This window comes from Anarhichas minor, unplaced genomic scaffold, assembly GCF_050575085.1.
Source record: "Anarhichas minor isolate MPS153535 unplaced genomic scaffold, ASM5057508v1 ptg000009l, whole genome shotgun sequence".
NCBI lineage: Eukaryota > Metazoa > Chordata > Actinopteri > Perciformes > Anarhichadidae > Anarhichas > Anarhichas minor.
Genome location: NW_027466455.1, coordinates 113,141 through 133,639, shown reverse-complemented (window position 1 = coordinate 133,639; position 20,499 = coordinate 113,141). Strand labels below are relative to the sequence as shown.

Genomic DNA, 20,499 nt, shown 5'->3' with positions numbered 1-20,499 from the left:
ATTGTAACTCGCAATATAGTCTGTGTGTTTTTGCAATTCAGGTGCTGTTGAAATTAGGATCATCTCTTTGCAAACAATAGCTATTATTAACATTTTAATCAGACAGTTATTTTATATAATCCACTAATATGGGTAAATTGAGACCAACGAATCAAGCCCTGACACATTGCATTTACCAGTGTAATCAACTAAGAGGTGTAAGAACTGTATTTAAATATCTCTGAAATAGACGGATAGAACTTCAAAATGCTTATTAAAATGCCACATGAAATTGAAGGTCTATGTTTGAGTACAGAGAATTAATGTAAAACCAGTAATTACCTCCTGAATGTATGTGATATAAGAACGATGGTTGATTTGAATGGAAGTCAAAGTCATAAAAATGTGTAAAATGTATCATAATGTGTAATCATCAGTGCTGTCTTTGCACCACTTTTATTATCAATGTAAGAACCACTGGAATCCTGCAGGGGGCACTAAAGGTTCATATAATGTACTCCACTAGAGAGTACGAGGGACTTAACAGCAAATACATCAAATATATATTTGAATGACTTTTGTTTGATGATACCTTTCTGATGTTGATCTGCATTCATATCGTCTCTGTGTCAAAGATGCTAAATTAAGAAACAAACATGAAGGTCTAGAGGCCTTTCCCTGTTTGAGACAATGCAACAAAGAGAGCAACCACCGACATCACTGCAACGCTGAGGAAGTTCCAGCTGTGCATTCAACAAACCTTTCCCAAGCTGTGATACATTCCCCAGCCCTTTCTTATCACACAAACGTTTTGAGATCAGAGACACTTGACACTATTCCCTTTACTTTCTTATTTCATTATTGATTAAACTACTCCTCATATCAGCGTTTTATGTTATGTTGTCAAAAGCTCCTCAAGGCCTTGAACGAGATGCAGCCTGAGTGTGAGTTTACACCCAACAGCTGGAGCTCAAAGGTCACCGATGCTGCTTTCTTTTCCGGTGATTGCCTGTTAAATTGAACGGAAGACGTGGAGCACACACAAATGAGGTAAATGTTTGATTTGAGATAACCTGAACGGCTGGTTTGGCTTTTACAGGCGAAAAACTGACAAGCTCAGTTGCCGATGCAAAACCGCTTCATGTGTGTTCAGACTACAGCTTTTATTTACCAGTGGTGGAAGTACTCTTACTAAAGAAGTGTACTGAAGTACAATATTGAGGTACTTGTACAATACTGTATATCTTTACTCCCCTACATTTCAAGTGTAAATATTGTTCTTTTTACACAACATGTTTTTGATAATTTAGGTTACTTTGCAGATTCAGATTAATAATACTAAATTGTTTCATCAAAGGACACGAGAAATTCACAAGCTCCTCCCAGCTGTACATAAAGTAATTCAATTAAACATCGAAGCGATGAAATGATTATATTGCAATTATACTGAGGTGGTAAATCATTTTACTTACTGTAAAGAACATTCTGAACGCAGGACTTCCAATATATCTTGACCAATATTTCTGTACCATGACACAAAGAGGTGGATAGGCGTTGAGTTAACGTTATATGAGCGATATAGGGGTCTATAAATAATAGTATATAGCACTGTCGCTTTGGCACGGTAATATTGTCAAAATAGCAGAGGATGGTTTCGATCCATCGACCTCTGGGTTATGGGCCCAGCACGCTTCCGCTGCGCCACTCTGCTCGTATGCGTCAGAGGACAGAACGAGCATTTCATCGCTGAATAGAACTGTTTGTTATTCTTCTTACGTAGAGGTGCGTTCTTACATAACGTGCGCCCATTGTTTCCTGGCTGAAAGAGGCGGTGGTAGGGGGGAGAGTCAGAGAGAGCGTGCGGTAACAGAGCAGGCCAGTGTGAAGGACAGGGACGAGTTTGTGAATGAGAAGATGTATATACTGGGAGAGAGAGGGAGATGTGAAATGCAGAGATCATTACAATATGCTGATATAAGAGAAAATATCAGGGTGCAATTTTCGGAAATATTCTTTAATTTGTCATGAAACTTGCTGATTTACTCCTTTATATATTTTTGACATATGTCTGCGGTGAATGTACGAATGTGATGAACTAATTAGTGTCTGCTCTATCAGCTCTCCATTCACGCCAGCAGAGTGTAAGAGAGGGAGGCTTTCCACATTGAACAGTCCCCCCTTTGTCTGTGGGAGAAAACTAGGCCACACATGGGGAACAAAGAAGGAAAAAAAGAACAGGAGGGAATATATTACAGAGAGGAAGAACAAACGGAGAGATTAGAGGTAGAAAAGTTATTACAATTTTACAAGCAAGGCATGGTGTGTGTAGGATTGTTTTAATGTGCTGTACAATGATATCAGTGGAATAAAACACTACAGCAATGTCATTACACAACATGGCAAAGTCCCTGTGAAGTACACCCAACATGACTGAGTGTGTTTCAACCAGCAACTGTCTCTGTAAATGATTCACTAGATATCAGTGCAACATTGATCTATAGATTTATCTTGAACTGTTTTGGACTGAACGTTGCTGTGAGCCCGAGACAATGAGATGAAAGCACAAGACCTCAGCCTAACTGGTCCAAACTGGTCCAGGTCTGCTTTGCAGTGCCTTTCTTTTTCTTTTTTTTTTAAGCTCACGCTGTCTTGCAAAATAAACTCTCTCAGAGGGATCAGACAGGGATTTACAGTGAGGCCCTGTGTGTGTATCCATGTGTGTGTGTGTGTGTCCCTCCAGCACTGCAGACATTACATTTGATCCAGAACAAAACAGGGGCCAGCAGGCCCCACTAAAAGTTGAACTCTTAGGGATTTTAGAGTAGTTCACTATTCATATTTTCGATTGCTAATCCCCACGACATTGTTGTGTTTGTCTCAGTTAACATTCCACAGGCCTGCATTTGAAGTGTAATCTAAAACCGCGTTTGTGTTAAGAATTTGGTCAAATTCCACTTTTAATACTATAAAATAATGACTTACTTATTCAATCTGCTTGTGTAAAACCATATTCAACAAAACAAATAAATGTAACTCATATCTGCAATAAGCTGTTGTGTCTTTTTGAAACTGCGACCCTGAACCACCAGTGTGGTGTAATGCACAGTAATCCCCTGCTGCCTACCAAACTATGCAGAATATGCCCTCCTTTCCCCTCTCTCTCCCTCTTTCTCTCTCTCTCTCGCTCTCTCTCTCTCTCTCTCTCTCTCTCTCTCTCTCTCCTTTTCATGTCTGTTTGTTCATGCTTGCTGATGGATTTAGGGATACTGTCCCCTCCTCTACTGCCAAATGCACAAACAAAGCACACTGGCTTTGCAGTAGAACAAGTCTTGGAGTAAATTATTTCATCAGTGTCCACTCCATCGTTGGTGGCTGATAGTTAACAACTTGTAAAACTTTGTAAGAGATGTGAAGACTCAACGAGACTCGGACAACATGTGGGAAAAGACTTGGGGAAGGTTTTGCCATAGCTTAGTGTCGTGTTTCCTTAAATAATCTGGCCATGTTGTTCCAAATTTTGCTCCAAGTTTTGTAACACCCCCAACTCACAAACATGTTTTCACATCCTTGCCCCGGCCTCGCTCTCTGTCTGTCCTTTCTCTTCTTTATTCTGGTCCCTCCTCATTTCCTGGCCCCTCCTCCTGACTCTTGTTTCCTGAGTCACTGCTCTGTCTCTTCCTCTTTCCTTGTATTTTTTCCCTCAAATCTCCAACTCTTTGACATGAATGTCAATCCAAACATTGCTTCTTTAATCGTCTTTAGTCTATGAAAGCAGATAAGTTAGAGGGAAAAAGAGAAGGGATGATGAATGACATAGAACAGAGTGTCCCTGTTCTTTCCTCCACCATCCTCCCTGGATCAACAGCACAGCGTGTTCATATCAGCCTGCAGTCAACATCTCTATTACTACCTCAACATCTCTATTAACCTGCATGCTCTCAGTAGCATTATTCCTGGTAAAACTAATAATAGGTCATTAGAATATCCTTTGATTTGCAGGTGGAACTACCTGCAGGGACAACTGTCCACAGACCAGAATATATACAATACATATTTATTTATTTATTAGCCAAGAATTACATATTCTTACAAAACAAATAAATTGCGTGAAATAACAAGAAAAAGAAACTGTGAAAATGTGGTTTTCTGTGAATTTTGTTTGCAAGTTTTTTTGTCATACAAGATAATTTCATACAAAACCCTTCAAGGCAATAGGATGGAGACTGAACACAAACACAGAGGTGCACAAAACAAGCACACGCAATGCAAACATACAGTTACATGAGAGCAAAGTGGTGGAGCGTGCTCCTGAAGGTACCCGTCACATAAAGATGTTTACTCACAAGAGTTTGAAAATATGACCCTCTCAATATTTACAACAGATGGACCTCACCGGAATATGAGCATTATCAACACAAGGCTTATGTTTCTTTCTCATAACCATGTGCCATTTTGGCATTTTGATTGGCTCTCAGGTTGCTTACTGAGATAAACAAAATATCAACTGCAGTACATACTGTAACCTGTACAAAAATGGCCTGGAACATACCGCGGAGCTTTATGTACATGACATAGAGGATCTGTGGATGCTTTTCCTGGAAGTCTGCTGTAACTTTATGAAGGTCAGCGACAGCTGGGAAAGGCCTGAGAGCACAAAACACTGACGGAAACAAAACAAAATGAAACCATCAGCAATGTCAACAACAACCTGATTTCTGATTTCCATCAAATACTCCAAACCAATCGCTTCTAATGCTAATCATCCAATGCAAATATTTTGTCTAAATATATAGTTTACTTATAAAGACGTAAAAAATTGGAAGGCCATGCAAATCCTATTCAGTCTAGACGGGATTTTTACTTTATTGTCGTTTTGGTTAGCACAATAGTGAGAGCACGATCATATCAGACTGAGTAGATTACTCAGTGAGTGAGCAGATGAAGTCTGTGTGTTAAAACTGAAGGAGGGAATGGGTGGGAAGTAGAAGGGGGTGTATTGGATTGAAGAACAGAGTGGCACTCTCCACTATTCAAAAGAAGAAAGGCCTCAGAATGAGCCTCTTGCAGTAATCAACCCATTAATCAGTCGGTCCTCAGCATGGCTTATGCAACTGATTATATTATCTTCAGGAAACGTTTGCATCACCAAACTGAATCATGAACATATGTTGTCTGTCAGTACTTTGCAGCATAATGACTTTCCACATTAACACACACCTCCATGTCATCTCCATTAGCCCCTACTTATAGTCTGAGGACAATGGTACTTCAGCCTAAAATGAAAACATACAAAGAGACAAACAGAAAGGTTCTGCGCTGTTTTATTTGCAAACTGGGACGAGGGCTGAAACCGTGTAAAGAATACATGGAAGTGGGTTTTTTATAGAACAAAACAGTGCACATTTGACAGAAACGTGGTCCAAATAAGGGGTCTAGTATGTTGGAGGTGTGGTATTAAAATTAATTCTAGGAGCATGGGATAATGTCTGTGTGTTTCTGAGAGAGAGAGAGAGAGAGAGAGAGAGAGAGAGAGAGAGAGAGAGATTATTGGGTCATCCCCCGGTAGGCGGAGAAACCAGGGCAGCTACAAATACAGAGCAGCCTCTCTCCCGCTAGATTATCAGAGACCATAGGATTAACGCCTGAAAAAGAAAAGGACAACACGGACGGATTTTACGTTGCTTTTTAAACAGGTAATGTTGAATCGAACGTAACTTCATCGAGTTTTGCGGCCACATAACAAACTCAACGCGGTGTAGTTAAAGTGGTTTATAGAGGCGTCACTATAATGCCTCGTGTACCAGTTGATGACGTCACGATGGGCTTGATTTCATCATCTTTATAGACGGTTATAGTATATCGTTTTTGGGGGGGCCGTTGATTGGGTCATTTCAATTTTTACTTGAATCAGCTGTTGACTTCGATACACAAATTGGGCAGACATTTCAGTGAAACAAATATTGAAACATTCACGTTTCTGGAACTAAACGGAGCTAACTATACTCCCGGTGTTTCGGCTTATCCAGTGACTCCTGTTAACTGGAGACTCTCAGCCGAACAAAACCTTCTCATGTATAAAGTCTTTGGTCTAAAACATACCGGATACCCTTTTTTAAAGAAACGAGTCCACTCGCGTTTGAAACGCCGCTTGTTGTTTGTGTTGAAACAGGAAGTTGCCCTTTATTTTGAAATATTAAAGTTATTAAATACACATCGTTTTTGAAGCCTGTTTTGGCTAAACACGTGTCATGTAGAACTCTGTAGCATTTTAAAAAGTAAATGCGTAACTCCTTTTCTGTCAAACATTGCAACATTTTTATTTATTTAAATTGGCTAGTTATAGCACTAATTTAATACATGTAGTAATCCCGTTTTATTGTGACGGTTTCCTTTGATGTGCCGCTGTTAGTTTATTGCTGACGGTCGTACGGGTGTTGGACTAACAATTCAAGGGACTTTGACTTCAGTCTCTTCTCCAGTGCAGTCTAGTTCCACTGGAAACTAGCTACTATGTGACCAAACGTATAACCACTAATGACAGAAAGAAAAGAGATCAAACTATTAACATATTTCTCCCCTCCTCCCCTTCTGTTATCCACCCCGCTGCACACCTCCCCATCTCTAAAAAGAAATCCTCTTGATCCCACCATGAATAAGGACTCGGAGGTCGACATGAAGGACGTGGAGCTCAATGAGCTGGACCCGGAGAAGCAGCCCATGACAGGCGAGGTCCAGGCCGCAGGAGGGGAGAAGAATGGCAGCGTCAAGCTGAAGGTCCCAGAAGACGAGGTTACATTCACCGGCCTGTCCAAGGAGGAGCTGATGAAGGTGGCTGGCACCCCAGGGTAAGAAGAGTTGCTATAAACACCTTTTCTATAAACATGTGACATAAAAAACAGGGGTCCTTGTAACTTTTTCTTTCTTTCTTTTTGTGTCTAGGTGGGTGCGAACCCGTTGCGTGCTTCTCGTCCTGTTTTGGCTGGGCTGGTTGGGCATGCTGGCTGGAGCCATAGTGATCATAGTCCAGGCCCCTCGCTGCAAACCCATCCCTGAGATGAACTGGTGGAACGAAGGACCGCTGTACCAGATCGACGATCTTGAAGCTTTCTCTGATGGACTTGCAGGTAGAATACTTTTGTATTTTCAGGGTTAATCTCAGACTTTTAATGGCTAAGGCCTTTCTTGCTACTGTTACTATTCCTATAATACTATTTTCACATCCCTATTCCCAAAATACGGATGTGAGATTATCTTCACAGCGTGGTCTGGCCTGTGGTAACCCGTGCGTATTCACACAGGAGAGGTCTTGTGTTTCCTGAGTTCTGCGTGGCCTGTTTCAGCTGGCCAGATGCCAAACTGCTGACAAGGCCGACAACGAGTGACTCAAGGTCTAAAGGGCCTAAAAAGTCGACGAATCATTTCTTTAATATCTCTCCTGCTCAGATTTAAGGTCAAAGTTGAGCAACCCGGTACATTTTATTTTCCCCAGTGGTTTGCAGAATCAGATAGAAGTAGAAATGTAACTATTTTATTTCAGGCTTTTATTATTTAACACAGCAGTCACGATTATAAGCCTTCGTTTTCCAATTTTGCTTTTAACAACATGTTTTTTTACGAGGCAGACAGGAAGGACAGGTTGTACTGCTGCTCTTAAAGTGAATTACTCGGGGGCACTCAGGTTTCCAACAGGCCTTGGGCAGAATTCCAACAACCACACGTGACTTGGTGGTGCTTACATAACGGACCGCCTTGTGCTCAGACTCGACATGGCCAGCAGAGGGTGTGGGTGGGGGTGGGGTGGGGGGTCACTCGCATGCCTTGAGTCAATACCAAGCTAAAAGAGCAGTATTTTTTTTTTTTACCAAAATGTCTCTCTAGCCGTTTTCCCTCTCTTCCTCCACCCTTTTGATCCCGCAACCTTTCACACATAAACTCTGTCTTTTCCCCGATTGTGAACTCCACTCTGACTCTACCTCCCCCGTCTCTCCGTTTGTCTCCAAGGCGTTGAGGCAAAGCTGGACGAAATCAACAAGCTGAAGGTGAAAGGCCTGGTTCTGGGCCCTCTTCACACCGTCCAGGCCGACAACCCGGAAACCCTGAATCTTCAACAGATCGACCCGACCCAGGGAAAAGTGGAAGCCCTGGTCGCTGTGCTGGAAAAGGCCCACAAGAAGGGTAGGTCTTCATACAACTCGTATCAGGGTTTTTTTGGGGTGGAAAAGCTCAAACCAGTATTTCCTTATGAATCACAAATGTTGGGAGAGATTCTCCGTTAACAGTAAGAGAGTAGGGTGGTTGATGGTATTTTGGACTGCTCAAGCCAGATGGTGTTTTCTCACTGTTTCTGTTTACTTCTCCTCTCAGGCATTTCTGTGGTGCTTGACCTGACTCCAAACTACCCGGGAGCGTCTTCCTGGTTCGGATCTGGTGATGTTGATAACGTGATGGAGAAAGTCATGGTAGGACACACACATTTATCTTCTGTGATCCTTAATTCACTCACTAACTTTTAATCGTGTTAAAGTGAGTCCATGTCATCAAGCTGTTGTGGCTAAAGCGCTCGTGTTCTCTTCCAGGCTGCCGCAGAGTATTGGCTGAATTTAGATGTTGATGGCATCAAGCTATCTGACCTCACCGTTGCCACCAGCTCTGTTGATTGGTCCAAGCTGCAGTCTGCCGTCAACATCAACAGCACCGACAACCCCAGGAAGAGGTAACTGTGGCGGAGGTTTTCTCACTCGCTTTTGTTCTGCTTTAGTAGACGATCTGTGAGGATTCTTAATACATTTAGCTACTGCCTGCAGGTATAGAGAGAGACTGCACTGTTATGACATGAATATTCATTCAGATATATTGGAATATTCAGCATTACCAGCTCAATTTGCAAGCAGGGAAAAAAGCAGGACTCTACCTCCAAAATTCGAACCGATTTTAATAGATTTTTTTTTTTTTAAACAATTTTTGGGAATATCATTTTCAGTCAATTGTCAGGACAAATAACCGATGTTTCCTGAGAGAAGGTGGAGATTAAAAGCATTCCAGTGCTGCGGGGGACTGTGGGTGGGGTCAGAGAGATCAATGAGAAAGGCTCTCTCTCTCGTTTCACACTTTCTCATGGCGAAGCGACACCTTGTGGAGGGTTTGAGGAATGACTCAATCGACTCTTCAAAAAAATCTAGTTTCATCCGAGGGCGTATTCCAAGATGCTGATCGGAATTCTATGCTACTCCTAGAACAACCTATTGCACTTTTCAAAAGCTACAAACCAGTGTCGGCAGTGTAATTACACCACCTTCTCTTTCTCTCAGGCTGCTGATGGGTGTGGTTGAAGGTATTTCGGCTGACGCGGTGTCTCAGCTCGTCAACACGACTGGTGTCGATCTGGTTCTGTCTGACCTGCTCAGCACCAAAAATGGAGGTAGGCTGAAGTGCCTTCGTTATTTCGTCATGCGTGTCGGGTGAACGCCGTAGCATAATATTCTGGACACAATGCATCCATTATTCATTTTACTTTATCTCTCCTTATTCTGTGGTTTTATTAATCTTTCTGTCTAAATCTCGAGCTAACAAACTATTGTCCGTTCTTGTGTGAAAACCAACCGGTTGGTCCAAAGCGGTGCATTGCACGAGATCATTTTCCTTCTGTATGTGCAGGTGTGGAGCGCATCATGGCCATGGACACCCTCAACTCTCAGCAGAGAAGCCTCGGCTGGGGTCTGGGCGCCGCCCAACGCGACCAGCTGGCCAAACAGGCGACGACTCCGGGCCTGATCCGCCTCTACCAGCTCCTGCTGTTCACCATGCCCGGAACCCCAGTGTTTACCTACGGGGATGAGATCGGCCTCCAGGCAGCAGACGTAAGCCGCAAAACCGATTTTTCAAATGTTTCAGTGACCTGACAGCTGTTCCAGGTTGTAACCGTTGTCTCTCCCCTCTTTGTTTCTTTATCAGGGTGCCGAATCTCCCAAGATGGTTTGGGACATAGAGACGGAACCTGTTGAAGGAGCAGCTGTCAACGAAACGGATAAGGTAAGAGTGTGTTCACAGCGCCTGTTGGTGTAGAAAAGGAGTCTTTGAGAAAATAACGATTTCAATGTTTTTAAAATATTTCCCCCCTAATCCTCACATTTACAGGCTGAGCGGACGGAGCGCGTCTCCATAAGGAATTGGTTCAAATCCCTCAGCGAACTGCGAGGAAAAGAGCGCTCCCTCCTCCACGGAGACTACTACTCTCTCTTCTCCGCCACCTCCTCCCTCTCTTTCCTCCGAGTGTGGGACCAGAGCGAGAGATACATAACGGCTGTCAACTGGGGCTCGGCGTCCGAGCTGCTCGCACTCAAACTGGCACCCACAGGCAAGTTCAACAGAAAGATCTAGCGTCCCGGGCCAGTAACACTCATTAGCAGCAGTTGGTTGTTTTTAACAGCGTGATCTTTGTTCCTGCAGAAGGACTGGAGCTGCCAGAGATGGCCACGGTGAAGCTGTCGACTGATGCGGACCTGAAGGTAGACTCCACAATCAGCCTGGACAAAATCACCCTAAAACCCGGAGAAGCCATCCTCCTGCAGTTCCCCTATACAGGCTAAAGATGGAGCCAAAGTATAAGGAGCGCTACCTACAGATTAGACTTGTTTAAAAACAGAAACTACAGTCTGTCCTAATCCTTAGGAATAAGGTGGCATATTCAAAAGATACAGGATTTTAAAGAAACCTTTTTAATAGAAAGGACTTTTCCGATTATTTAGTCAGAAAATAACTTAATTGGGTCGAATTTAAATCTGCCGTACAAATACAGACTGTTGACCAGTACGAGCTCCGTTCAATTCGTTTTGTTTTCAAAATGTTTATAACACTATATTTTGTGTTCACTGTTGTGTCTTTGTGTGAGGAAAAGACCGCAGCCAACTCGGACACACTCATGTTCACTTGTGAGCTTTTATTGTTGACTATCTGTGCATTGTCCAAAATATGTGAAAGACATTCCATTTTTTTTATTTGACGGGCATTTCTTTAGCAGTCCTTTTTTTTTTTTTTTTTGTTTTATTTGTCAGAACTTTTAAGATTCTGTTTTAGTGAAAATCTTGACTTTCTTTCATGGACTTTATTTTAAGTTAACTCTGAACGTGTGTGTGTGTGTGTTGACTCTGTTTGAAGTCTTCTGAGAGTTTTAGTAAACAAAATTGTTGCGAATGTCATCAAGTCCGTCAGGTGAACTGAATTCGAAATGAATAAACGGAAAGTTCTGTACCAACTCCTGCGCACTCGTGTTTCTGTGTGTGACAACATTCTTCTAAGAGTGGGTTCTGTGTTTAAGGATGCTTTTTTTGTGCCGAAGATAATATCAGATGAGACGTTCTCTGTACGTACAGGTGTGTGTGTGTAAGTGTGTCACAGATGTTAACAGAGGAAGCGCGTCTATATTTAATCAACGTGTTATCGGCTCATTATACTTGACTAAAATGTACGCTGTGCACATACCTACGAGTCTCTAAATGGGTCATACACTGTCTTTAAGTGACTACAGTCATACACCTCCATCCTTATGTCACGTTTCAAAAATAGCAGAGAAGATGTGTTGATGTTTAACGCTAAGCGACATCACCGCTTGTTTCACAGTGGTCCCTGAGACCGCTCTCGTTAATATAGTGATCTATAGAAGAAGAAAAACCTTCCTGTGTTAAGATGACGCAGCATTGACAAAATCAGGAAGATGAATGAGAAATATAAAATAAAATATATCCTCTCTGTGCGTACTTCCCAATTGCGTTTATATATGAATACTTTATCTTGTGAATAAAAGGTGGAACTCACCGGTGTGTGTGTGTGTGATTGAAAACCTGCCATCTTTCCTCAACATTATTGCTTGAATTTAGTTTAGTAGTTTAGCTTTAGTTGTTGGGTTCATATAGAGTAGACCTACATTACACACTGTCTAAAGATGTCACCAAGAAAAACACTCTCTTTAAAGCATCACGGTTTTATCGTAATCAACCAACAGTCTGTTTTACTTTTTACATTGTCTGGCATTCTTTGCTTGACCTGATTTTACAGTTTTACATCAGAAAAACACCAGATTATGATCAAACTATTCCTTTTAGTCCTGTATGAGTCCAGCCTGATGTCTTTGGCACACTGACATAAAACAGCAAGTCTGATTTCATTCAGCCAAGGGAAAAGCAATCGAGTACATTTACTTAAGTACAATGTTCTTTATCTGGCAGCTGCAGTTATTTTGTATATTATCATTTTTAGTTACAAACCAGCTTTTGAGATGCACTGTTTTTATTTAAACAACCCGACAGAATATAAAGTAGGTAAAACTAGCTCCACCTCGACCACCTAAAACATTGAATTGTCGAGCCACACATCCATTAGTATGATGATAATACGTCACTCTGAAAGGGGCATTTCTGCCTAATGAGTACTTTTAATTGTGATACTGTATTCATGTATATCTTTTATATAATTTTATAATTTTTTTTTATGGTTTCTTTTGGTTGTGAAAATGTATTTGTTTAATCTTTAAAGGTGTCTTGTAACCCCATGTCGGATGGGCAAAATGTTTGACCCCGCATGAAATATACAAATCAGCAAATCTGTAATCTAACTTTAAAAGTGTATTCATGAAATGCTGACATCTTATGCTGTCTCTTTTCCATTTAGAAAGTGTTCTTTTTCTGAAACCAGTTTCATTTATACCGCCGCGGTAATCTACAGTAAACCTGTCAATTTCTCATTCAAAAATCCGAAAACCATCCTTTTGATGAAAATGTCAAACAGTCCCTTTAACAGCTGAAAGTCGCGAGAACTCTCAGGGTCTCGGCCCAATACAGAGCCGCCGTGGTGCTGTGGTCTCACAGGGGAGGTTTGAAGTTGATGATACCGGGAATCAGAGCCCGTCTCGGCACCTCTCTGCTCACCCCACGCCGCTGCGAAACTCAACCACCGTCTCATCCACCACCATGCACACTCATGACTGACTCTCAGTCTGAGTCTGACACACACACACACACACACACACACACACACACACACACACATTCACCGTTTACATCACGGTGACATGAAGCTACATGACCTTTCATCAGCTTTCATGGAGCGCCGCATAGACCCAAACGTTGTTTTACACTGAAATACAGCATTGTAATCTACTCCAACCTGACACTTTAAAATGGAAATCCCTGTGAGTGAAAAGACGATACTGTACATTCAGAAAGCACATCACTCCTCTCAATATACGGAGGTTAACTTAACCATATATACCGCCAGATCTTAGTATGAAGCGTATAAAAAATACTTCTTTCTACAGCTCATGTTGGTAAGCTTCATGTTGATGTTTTGAGACTTGGTCAAGAGTATTTCAAGTTGTACCTTGTTTTTAAACTACTAGCCCTCTCCTCTACCACAACGCTGGTGAAACAGGTATGCTCTGAAGGACAAACTTGAGGATTTTGGAAAAAGTTGGTGTTTTTTCTCTAATAAGTTTGTATAAGTTTGAATGATACTTTTCATTTTCCATCAGCCGGCTCTTAGAAGATCAGTCCAGAGTGGCGACTGGCTGTGTTTTCCTCTCCTGAACGTATGAAGTCTTCAGTTGATTTTCTGTTTCTTTAGCCAGCTTGCACACTCTTACGTTCGTCTCGTGTTATTGTGGGTTCAACGTGTTCTGTGTTCTGTTGAACTGTGTACAGTTTCATGATGCTTGAACAATATCTGGTCTCGGATTAGCTTTGGGGTTATTTAGTTAAACCCAAATGGATTGAGGAACATATAAAATATAGGCATAAAACTGAAACAGCATAATTGACGTCTTGCTTTGGACACAAGGACTTGTTTCAGAACAAGTCCTCAAGATCAAATGAAGCAATTAACGCAAGAAACTCATCCTCACAGCAATTGTTCAACATTTTGGGGTAAATTCTCATTTGCTTCCTTGTCGAAAGTAAGATGAGAGCTGAAAGCCCTCTCATCTCGAGGCTATAGCTTCCCGCTTGTTAGCTTAGCATCAAGACTTTAGCTATTCTAATCAATGGTTCCTTCTGTCCAAACATCTGTCCAATCCACACATCCACCTCTCCTGCTTACTTATTCTCCGACTTTGGAGCCTAAGCTGAAGGTATCCCTTAACTTAAAAACGTGTTGCTGGGACGTGGATGAGAAGCTCAGCATGAGAAGATGACATCTTAAGCATAAAGACTGGATACAGTTTAACAGCTAGTCTGGCTCCGTCCAAAGGTAACACAATTTGCCAATCAGCACCTCTGAGGCTCACTAATTAACAGACGTTTGCTTGTGGACGGAGCCAGGTTAGTTGTTATTCCCTACTTCTAGTCTTTATGCTAAGCTAAGCTAACCGCCTGCTTACTGTAGCTACATATTTATATATATTTATATATATATATATATATTACTGTATTAGCTACCATGAAAGGTGTATTGATCTTCTCATCTAACTCTCAGCAAGGAATCAAATACATGTTCAGTTTCCCTCCAAAACTAGAACAGGACTCCACAACAACAGTGTCCGAGACTGCAAATGCACTCTTTACTTTCCAAATTTTCAAAATGATGTGCTGGTTATGAGCAGTGTTCTGTGTGTGTGTGTGTGTGTGTGTGTGTGTGTGTGTGTGTGTGTGTGTGTGTGTGTGTGTGTGTGTGTGTGTGTGTGTTGCCCTTTAAATACAAACGGACCCAAAAGAGACCATAAGAAAAAATGAGGGATAAGAAGGGAGAAAATAAAACGCTCAAACTGAAAGTGTGTGTATATGTGCATGTACTGTATGCGTGTGTGTGTGTGTGTGTGTGTGTGTGTGTGTGTGTGCATGTGTGTGAGCATGAGGTTGAAGCCGCACACAAGGGTGTTTTTCTATTGTTTCCAGGATCACTATGACACAGCTTGTAACACACACACACTCACACACACACACCACACACACACACACACACACACACACACACACACACACTGCCATTATGACAAAGTGGATGAGCGGCTGAAAGATCAACTGAAAGAGCGACAGTGGCCGACCATCTCTGGTGAAACTACATCTCTCTCTCTCTCTCTCTCTCTCTCTCTCTTTCTCTTGTTCGCCGTCTCTCTCTCTCTCCTCCCCCTTTCTCACACACATGTCTACCTACCAGCAGACTACACACACATGCACCTCACTGCCACGGGCACATCTCTCATCGTAATGACAACTTAACAGGTAAGAAGACTATTTCTCCTTACTTTCCTTCTCCTGTTTCAGCCCACGATAAGGCAGGAGCTTTTTGATTTAGCTTAGAGACAGTTTAACCCAACATTAGCATCATTAGCATTATCTCACACTACCAAAACACACTTATTTCTCATCATTTAACAGCTACTTTTATCCGAGGGAGCCATTTTTAAAAAAAATAACTTCGTCAGTGAAATTTTAAAAACCGCAGGTGCACAATGTGCTCCCAAAGAATATGTAATAAGTATTGATAAGTCCATGTACAGATGCATACTGTGATGTTCATGCAGTTCATTTCTAAAAGTGACGTTACTTGTAGCATGGCAGTGTTTTATTCGCAAACATGTTGGTGTGTGTACGCCAAGCGTGCTCTTACACAGAGAGGCTTTAAACCACAAGCTTGACTTTCTCCATTGTGACCCCTTTCTTAACATTATGTGATAATACAGGACCTGGGTACACTTAGATGTATAAAGGTGATTTGAAGTGTGGGATGAAATGATGGAGGATTTATCTGCTGAGCTTTGCTGAGTGCGAATCTACACTCAGGGAGCGGTGGATTTGTTCCCCCTCACTAAAACCAGTATAAAATCCCTGTATTTACTTATACGGGTCAGTTTTTATCTAAATGGTTTAAGATGTTTATTCAACTTCACAGTCATTGTTGAGACAACTGTGTAAAAAGAGGTGTTCACACGGTTCAGTCCATCCAAACTGATTTAAATGAGGCAGACAAAACACTAGAAGAAGATGTCGTATTGTTGTTGTTGCTATTTTTGACCTCCTTCGAGTGCGTGACCTCCTTTGACATCTGCACACAGAACGGGGGCAACGACCGCTTTTACGCTTTTTCGCCGTCAAGTGAAAGCTCTTCTTCTGTGCCGACAAAGGCCCCGAATGAAAAGACATCTGTTTTGAACATTTACCGACTTGAAAACCAAGGCCCGAAGAAAGAGAACGACGTCGCTTGCTTGTTGCAGCCGTGTTCATCTTTAAATGGCTTTGATATTGTTCATGGACTTCCACACTGTATGTGTGGAAGAAGGGGCGAGGCGAGGAAACGGAAGAAGTTCGCAGGACATTTCGTGTCCATCCAGAGACGCACTACGATCAAAGACATATTCCACTGTCATTGTTTTATCAAGTTATTGGGCCTCTGATATACAATGCTTATAAGTGTTTAAAACACCCCAATGAATTCCCCCCCCTCCCCCTCTTAAGTATTGCCTCAAGCAGTACAGGCGCCTTTGGCAGCAATGAAAGTCTTCAGTCTTGATGCTGCAATCGTCCCTCTCTCCTTCTTGAAAGAAGTGTTTAAGATCTATTAAGCAGCATTACGGCCGTGGGTTGAACAGCTAATTGAAGTTCTGCCACATGTTCTGGATTGGACTGAGGTCTGAATTCGGCTTTATGTTTCACAGGGCTCGCTCTAGAGAAGCATCCACCACAGCATGATGCCGCCAAACCAATGCGTCAGGGTGGAGATGGCGTGTTTTTATGCTGACGTGCAGCGTTTGGCATTTAGTATGTTGTCCAAAAAGCAACATTTTAGTCCCATCAGGCCATTTAAGCTTTTCCTGGTTGTTTTTTTTCCAACTGTGCTTTTTGCTTTGTGAAGAATCAGTGTCTCCCTTCTCAACCATGGAAACATGTTTCCTCATAGTTGCTTTAGGGCCCTTTTAGTGGTTTCCCTCACTCCTTAGCTTGAAAATATTCTTCCCCTGATTGGGCAACGTCATCGCTGATGAGCCGACAATGTTCCTTCATCTTTGTGGTGCAGCTTTTGCACCCAAACCCGCTTCTCTTGTTGACTACAAACATTCGATCGCCAGTCAAATTAGTACGCAACCTCCGATCAATCGGCTGCACCAGTGATGAATTAGGCGTGTCAAAGTAAATGAAGTGGGTGTTTGTTTAATCTCGCGTTTTGTGCTTTATATTTACACTTAATTACATCCAGTGTGATTTAGAGATGCAAAAATCCAGGCACTCTATTTTAACTTAATATTTATTTCCTATTTGACTTGGTCATATTTGCATTGCGGTCTTAGTCACGGTCGAGTGTAAAACTACAACAGTAGTATAGCGAGGACAGAGGTCAATCGTATAATGGAAGACATCCGTCTCATTAGCAGCAGGCAGACTGTATAGAGGTGAGAACAGGGTGCTTTGCATCAACACCGTTGATCTTATTTAACATGAATACACGGATTATTGCCTTATCAATGCTCACATAACAGTTTTCAGGAGCGGTGAGGCTAATAACTTAATGTTTACGCTACACAGAAAACAAACAAATCCTTCAAATTATTCAGAAATTCTTCTGGGCTGATTTAGTTGCAGTGCATTTGGCTGGATAATAGCATAATATCCTAATTAGTTTGATAATTTGTTGGCTAAAGGGAGGCATGGCGCCCTCAAGTTTCCTTAGGTAAATTACTTTTTACATATTTATTTTCTATTATAATTTAATAAATGTTTTTGTCAATGTGACATACAAACAGCCATGAAAACATGACTTGAAACAATTTGAATGTAGTACAGATTTTGAGTTGCTTTGGTTAGTGGGAGTATTGTATGTGTTTGGGTGCATGTGTGAGAGTGTGTCGTCTAAGTGTGTCATATATATCAATATATGAAAAACTGTGACAAGAGGAATGTACAGATCGGTCCGAGAAGGAGGAGGTATAAATAATAAATAAATAAATGTGTAAATAAATGGTAATAATAATAATATTGGTAAGTAGGTTCAATAACTACATAAATAAGTGCTAATAATAATAATAATAATAATATAAATAATGATAATTATGATAAAAAAGTAAAATGAATAAGTAGATGAATCAATAAATAAATGAGTATATTTTATACATTTTATTTTAATCTTTTATAGTATCTCATCTTTAGCTCATGGGTGTCGTTGTCGCCCACAGACCTTGAGGAGGGAGATGGCCCACTGCGGGTTATAGAATAATGTTCAGGGTCAAGTTCATCTGCAGGTTTTGTGTCGCTGACTTTTAACATTAAATACAAAACAAACTCAATGATCCTCATGGAGAACCCAGTTATGATTATGGGATGGCCCCCATGCAGTGAATATACTAATAATCACATACATCAGAAAGTGTCCGACTCTTGTTTTTCCAGGAGCTGTGATCAGGTTCATGTTTAACTTAAGTAATATAATCAAACAAAGTTTTTCGAGTTGATACATCACAACCAAAATGACAAAAATTGGTTGCAACTTTCAACACTGAAACGAATGTTTTTTTAAAATTTGGAGAATAAATCGAATGTAATTAATTTTATTCGAAAGAATGTAAAAAATACAACAGCTAATGGCACTATTTATTTACTCCACTCACCAGAATTACAGTATGTTCAGAAGTGCATCAGCGGCCAATTCATTTATATTCATATTGGAAATATGTTTTTCCAAGTGCAAAAATACACAATATCATTTCGATGACATACTGCACATCAAAATCCAAGAGAAAGAAGAAACCCTCTAATAGAGATATCACAGTCATTCTCTTTATATATTCATACAATGTGCTGAAGACTTCTTTCAGTTCACCTGCAGTTGACCTCTCTGATTTGAATCGATTCATGTATTCGAAATTCAGCACTTTGCAGTTGTGAAATAGAATTACAACTGTTGGTATTTTTATCCATGTGTGGAGTATCATATTATCATATTATCAGTATCACTGTAACTATAACTGCTAGCAGTGTGTGTGTGTGTGTGTGTGTGTGATCAGATTTAAAGTTACGGACTTTAACCCAATAGATGGACACAATCATAAAGTTGCCATTCATTTGTACTATACTCATCCACACAACAAGATGCTGCAGAAAATGTAAAGTTCCTTTTAATTGTGTATAAATTGTTTTGCCACTCGATAACTTTCTCAGGTGACTCATGGGTCACGTGAGAAAACAGCTTTGGACCGTTTTAATCAAACCCTTTGTTTTGAGCTGCAGCTTGAACACTGTTGTCTCTTCTGCACAGGGCTTCCACAGGAACGCATGCCCAGCTTTTGGTTATGAAACGCGCGTTGATAAATGAAAGTCCATCATGTGAAAGTGACAACATTAGAATGTCGCACAAACAAATGGTGCACTGTGTTGTAGTAACTCTATTCCATCACTGTATTCAGGTGGGCCCTCCTGTGGTGAACACTGTTGATTTTACATGAAAGACGCCTGTAGCAGTCTTAAGAAGTGCAGCATTGCAGTCACATGTGTGCACAGCGGGGTCTCCGCACATTCTTTTTGCCTGTGTGATCTTGTTTTAGATGCAAAAGCTCTTGTCAAGCTGTCATGTGATTTCCAGGCCCGCATTTACTCCTATGTGAGAGCATCAAACGCATTTAAAAGTGAAAAAGGGCTCCAAATATTTCCAACCTCATTTTTTCTAACACATCAAATATCAATATAGCCGTTTTAGAACCCTCCTGCAGCTCTTTCTGAGCTCGGCGTCTTTGCTTATGTTTGCATGTGTTTACGACTGAAATACTGATCCTAAATGACCAGTATCAGTATTTCACATACACCGTCATGCTTTTTAGGTGATGCTACATGCTTTCTTGTATACCATCTGTTACACCTACAGTGTTAACATGGGCCATCATACACAATAACAGGGTTATTGTTATGTTAAGTCATATGCTGATAGTCGGCAATGCTAACCTCAGCAGAATAGCCTGTTTCTCCGTGTTTTTTACGATACACACTGATTTTAATTTGTCCCTCATCCACTCGGTTACTCTCTTCCCGCCAAACGGCACTTCTTTTCTCAGTGACGAAAGACAGATGAAGAGGCCGCTCGGAGAAAAAAAAAAAGTCCAGAAGCGCTTCTCTCGTTCCCCCTCCTCTGCTCCCGCAGCTTTTTATGGTGAATTTGAGAGAAAACCAGAGAAGCGTCTCCCCCGTACACACTCCTCCGCACTCCCCTTCCATCCTCTCGCATCCTTTTCATTCACACGTTTCTTTATTCGCCCCGGTTTCTCAAGGTTACAAACACGCATGTGGGGAAATGCGTACACGCAGGAGACACGGGCAAATATAGCAGAGCATGTCTGAATCACTGGTTGAAAGAAGGTTGGATGAGTTTTAGATATTTTACCAAAAAGTCAAAAAAACGGTAAACTTTTGAAGGCTAAACTGAACGCCCTGTTGGGTGCAGAAGCCATGCAAGAATGCATTTGAAGACATTTTTATTTCTTCTTTCCTTTCATCCTGTTGTATATCTTTTTCTTCGCCGCACCTAACTATCAAAATATCTTGAAAGCACAACATT

At 41.3% G+C, this 20,499-nt stretch overlaps 1 protein-coding gene and 1 non-coding gene across 3 annotated transcripts; one reads left to right on the top strand and one right to left on the bottom strand.

Moving 5' to 3' along the window:
* Nucleotides 1–1,618: 1,618 nt before the first annotated feature.
* trnam-cau (transfer RNA methionine (anticodon CAU)) lies at nucleotides 1,619–1,690 on the bottom strand. The gene has a single exon. It is a non-coding gene; the product is annotated as a tRNA-Met (tRNA).
* A 3,847-nt stretch (nucleotides 1,691–5,537) lies between these two features.
* slc3a2a (solute carrier family 3 member 2a) lies at nucleotides 5,538–11,230 on the top strand. 2 transcript variants are annotated; one of them, XM_076086914.1, is made up of 11 exons: nucleotides 5,538–5,672; nucleotides 6,609–6,824; nucleotides 6,919–7,103; nucleotides 7,981–8,154; nucleotides 8,344–8,438; nucleotides 8,556–8,692; nucleotides 9,288–9,397; nucleotides 9,634–9,836; nucleotides 9,931–10,008; nucleotides 10,114–10,333; nucleotides 10,426–11,230. In XM_076086914.1, the coding sequence occupies exons 2-11, from the start codon at nucleotides 6,628–6,630 to the stop codon at nucleotides 10,563–10,565; spliced, it is 1,539 nt and encodes a 512-aa protein (XP_075943029.1). In that variant the 5' UTR covers nucleotides 5,538–5,672; nucleotides 6,609–6,627; the 3' UTR covers nucleotides 10,566–11,230. The 2 variants fall into 2 exon arrangements, with proteins under 2 accessions (XP_075943029.1, XP_075943030.1); XM_076086915.1 differs by having other exon boundaries at nucleotides 5,554–5,672; nucleotides 6,637–6,824.
* The last annotated feature ends 9,269 nt before the right edge of the window (nucleotides 11,231–20,499 follow it).